The sequence below is a fragment of the Anarrhichthys ocellatus genome, unplaced genomic scaffold, assembly GCF_004355925.1.
Source record: "Anarrhichthys ocellatus isolate YVR2014 unplaced genomic scaffold, GSC_Weel_1.0 scaffold86, whole genome shotgun sequence".
NCBI classification, from domain to species: Eukaryota; Metazoa; Chordata; class Actinopteri; order Perciformes; family Anarhichadidae; genus Anarrhichthys; species Anarrhichthys ocellatus.
In genome coordinates this window covers 1,032,606-1,037,252 of record NW_022280116.1, presented here as the reverse complement: position 1 = coordinate 1,037,252, position 4,647 = coordinate 1,032,606, and the positions used below count along the sequence as shown (strand labels likewise).

Here is a 4,647-nt window from a genome sequence, read left to right as displayed (position 1 = left end):
AATAATAAAAACCTTCATTTAAAAACTGCATTTTGTGTTTACTTGTGTTATCTTTGTCTAATATTTAAATTTGTTTGATGATCTGAAACATTTAAGTGTGACAAACATGCAAAAAAATAAGAAATCAGGAAGGGGGCAAACACTTTTTCACACAACTGTACGTATATTATATTAGCCACATTTTGCTGATGCATTGAGTGAATTGAATTTTACTGCTGCAGTTGGTCAAGGCGGAGACAATTTTATAGACTTATACTTATATAATGCATGTGTAAAGGCATTACTTTCTGTGAGTTTATCATATGTTCTGTATGAAAAAAAAACCTCCACATTTTTAAAGTAACTCATAATACAAAGCTGTCAAATAAAAATATAGTGGAGTAAAAAGCACAATGTGTAGTGGAGAAGTGTCCATGAAATAAAAATAGCATGTCTTCTTTAAGACTGGTGGAAAGAAAACATCCAAAATACACATTTAAGTGTTTATTACACTTTGTCTATTTGCGTCTGTAGATTTCTCTTAAATTCACCAAAAGTTAGTTTTAGACAATGTCTCATTTGCATATTTCATCATCAAATAAAAAAAACTAATTTAAAATGTTTTTCTTTAAATGCAGAGAATGTTATACATTTTATTTATATATATATTGTTACCAGATTAGCCCAATTTTAATATACATTACTTAAAACATTGTGACAATAGTAGATACTATAGCCTCTAGTTATTGCCTGGTCATTGTAAAATAAGTTCACCACACCACAAATAAAGAGCGACACAGCATGTTACATTTCGTGATATAAATTATTTATTTACATTTACAGAAAAATGACCCCATCAAGACAATGTAGTAATAACTATTGGAAATAGAACCCAAGATACAGAAGCCGACGTCATCGTCACAACCGAACAGAGAGCTCTATAATAACATTGTGCCCTCTGTCAAAGGTCTCCTATAACACAAGGTGCAAAGGCATCACGTGTAGCCCCGAAAAACCCTCCCACCCCCCCACACCCCCTCCCGGACCAAACAACACGCAACTCATTTAAAGCCCGTTACCCTGCTTTGCGCTACCCCGCTTTGCTTTGACCCCCTCATCTAGAAACGACAGACACCGGCTAGCCCGCCTCTACCAAAGCTCACACATCTAATACACACTCCCCCATACACACACACACACACACACACACACACCCACACACATTCAGTATCCCCATTGCCACCCCAACACCTCATAGTTCAGTTTTTCAGAAAAAACCCTGGGGGGGAAGTGACACGGTACAGGGAGACACATCTGCACCTGAGGGGGTTGGTGGCAGTTGGGGACTGATGTCAACAATACCCCAAATGTGCGAGTCTCATCTCTGACTGGTACGCCAGCTCTTTGCTTTACCGCCATCCTCCTTGCTTTACCGCCATCCTCCCTGGGCATCCTTGAAGTTCGTACTGGAAGAGAAGAGGGCGAGGAGTGGGGGGAAAGCAGATCCTAATTTTCGGGGTTGGCCTACGGGGAGGGGGAACATCTAACGCCACAGCGCTCCGTAAAGCAGAGGTGGGACTCTGTCCGGTGTGTGTCCGGGCTCAGATGAGCCGCGTGGAGGCGCGCATGGTGTTCTCTGTACTGAAGTGGACGTTGTTCTGCTTCTGCCGGTTGATCCTGTTGGTCCGTGGGCACTTCCTGTGCAGGAGAGAAGAAGGGGGGGGGTTAGCTATGCCACTCTGCAGCTGTGAAAGCTCATTCTGATGCAATTCGAATATTTGTATGGACCTCAGTACGCTTGTCCTAAATTGATTTCTGAAAGGATGAGGTTGGAAATATTTTTCTTACTGTCAACAAATCCAACGAAAAGACCAAAGCCAAAATTGATTGAGTAGAATCAAAGCCTGATGTATCGTATTCCTCTGTGTCACAGAGCTCCACTGTTGCTCGACAAACACATCAGTGAGTCACACCATTGCTCTGGGAGACGTGTTGCCTCACTACAATGAACACTGCTGCTGTGTATTTTGGGTGCTGTGCTCACTAGTGCATCAAACGTGTATTAGTCCACAGCTGAAAATAGTCCCCCAAACTGTCCAGGATGTACTCATGTTCAAATAATGGCCTACTTTTAATTTCAGAAGTGGGGACACACAATAAAGTCAGACACACACACACACAAAAAAAAAAATCAAATAATTCGGACGTTAATGGTTATTGTGCTTCCATAATTAGTGGTAGTTTAAGAACCACACAATATGCTATGTCAATCTTTGTGTTGTCATGCACTCATCCTTCTTAACATCAGCTTTAGTGTATTTTATGATAGATCACAGCTTCCTTACTAAAAAGACGATTGTCCTTTACTGCCTTCCAAGTTATTGATGTTTCCATTTGACACCGTAAATAAACACAGAGATTGAAGATAGATAAAATCCTTTCCCAGCACAGATCAGTGCTTAAAGTCTTCCTCTCAGCCTGTGTACTCTCAACAACCTCCACCAACATGGCAGAGAAGTCAAACTCGCTGCAACCCTCACTCATGAAGCTAACTGCTTTAAGCTCAAAGGGATAATTCAGTTTTGAGGGACAAACTGACGTTAGTTTGGGTCTTTTTCTCAGATGTGTAGCAGAATACAGAGTTGTGTGGCAACAACATGATGTTTTGCTCTGAATCCCTTTCGAGCAGACCTTTTCCAACATGTGGCATGATGTTATACACAAGTGGCAGAGCGTAGAGATGACCTTTTCCACTCCCGCCTGTTTGTCCTTTAAGTGAATGGCAAGTCTTTATAACAAGCGTGAACCACAAACAAATCCAGCAGCATTGATAAAACTACAGTTCAGTCTGCCCCCCAAATAAAGCGATAAGACACAGATTCAACCGGCCACTTTATGAGGTACACCTGGTCACCTGCTTGTTAACGCAAATATCTCATCAGCCAATCGCGTGGCAGCAACTCAAAGCATCTAGGCATGCAGACAAGGACAAGACGATCTGCTGAAGTCCAAATCAAGCATCAGAATGGGGAAGAAAGGTGATTTAAAGGGCTTTGAACGTTGCATGGTTGTTGGTGGCAGACGTGCTGGTTTGAGTATTTCAGAAATTGCTCATCTGCTGGGAATTTCACGCACAACAAACATCTCTAATGGTCCGAAAAAGAGAAAATATGGACGAGGTTCAGAATTTGGCATCAACAACGTGAAAGCACAAAATCCATCCTGCCTAGTATTTAATGGTTCAGGCTGGTGGTGGTGGCGTAATGATGTGGGGGATATCTTCTTGGCACACTTTGGGCCCTCAGTACCAGTAGAGCGGTTATTTAATTGCTATTTTACTTCTCCTAAACCTTAACATAGTATTTCAGTATTTCCATTGACCTAACTAAGTACTTTCCAGGGAAGACAGAAGGTATTTTTTGAAAAGACCGTACATACAGTATTTTAACGGGCAGCAATTGACACATGTTGCTGGACTTTCGTGGGAAAACGCACAAAAAAAAGAGGTATTTTTGTAAGGTATCATATGAGGATACGTTGCAATAGAGCAACATGTGGGATGTGGCGGAACTGGAGACGCCGTCATGTCAATATGGGCCGAAATCTGCGAGGAATATTTCCGGCACCTCGTTGAGTCAGTGCCACGAAGAATTAAGAAAGATGTACCTCATAAAGTGTCCGGTGAGCTTTTGTCTGTACAGATTCATTCATACTCCTTCACATTGTGTTCACTCACTAGACTCCACTGAGACGAGTGAGAGCCGTGTGGACGCATCGTGGGCTTATTAACGAGGCTGAGTATTTTTATACTTCTTGCTCTAAATGAAAATATCGCAGAGCAGCAGGACACACTGATTGAACAGTGTGTGTATTCAGTGTTATAACTCTCTCTTTCCTTCTTTATCTCCCCCCCCCCCCTACCCTTTACAACCACTCGCTCTCTCCTTTTGTCCCCCGTCCTCCTCCTCTCCTTTGCTCAGAGGAGCAGTTTTGTCTCGGCCAAAACTCTTTTAAAAATCTTTTATTAAATGTCATAAATTGCTTAGGTCAGCCGGAGGCAGACAAGCCCCAGGCTATATGTGTGTGTGTGTGTGTGTGCGTGTTTGTGTGTGTGAGTCTTTACTGTGAATACAAAACGTCTGTTCAAACACAGGTTTGTACGCCTACAGAGACATCTCTGTGTATCTTTGCTTGTACGAACACGCTGCATGTTTTCGGATGTGTGTGCGCGTGCACGCTTGTGTGTGTGTGTGTACGTCCACAGGGAGCGTGACGGTACTTTCTCTCTGTGGTGTAAGCAAGGTGACCTTTCAGCTGTTTCCTCCAGGCTCAGGATTTCCCCCCTTGTGACTCCCAAATACAGACCACATGGAAAATACTGCTGCCAGGCTCATTAGTAGTCTGTGTTTCAAAGTGAGTGTGTGTGTGTGTGTGTGTGTGTTAGGGCATGACTCACCTGGTAATGCAGAGCACCACCACACAGATGATGACCACCTGGAGTGCTCCAATGATGGAGGCGATGAGGACGTAGTGCAGTTTGCCGGAGCCTGGAACCACGTAGAGCACGTTGTACTCTTTGATGTCACACTGGGGGCCTCTGAAACCCGAGTGACAGCTGAGAACACACACACACACACACACACACACACACACACACACACACACACA

At 43.1% G+C, this 4,647-nt stretch overlaps 1 protein-coding gene across 1 annotated transcript in view; it reads right to left on the bottom strand.

Moving 5' to 3' along the window:
* Positions 1–643: 643 nt before the first annotated feature.
* Positions 644–4,647, bottom strand: part of tmeff2a (transmembrane protein with EGF-like and two follistatin-like domains 2a) — a 105,087-nt gene continuing 101,083 nt past the window's right edge. Inside the window, exons 9-10 of the mRNA XM_031875046.1 lie at positions 4,436–4,594; positions 644–1,677 (exon numbers count right to left, since the gene is read on the bottom strand). Coding sequence (XP_031730906.1) covers positions 1,581–1,677; positions 4,436–4,594 — 256 coding nt within the window. The 3' untranslated portion in view covers positions 644–1,580. The remainder of the gene's footprint in view (positions 1,678–4,435; positions 4,595–4,647) is intronic.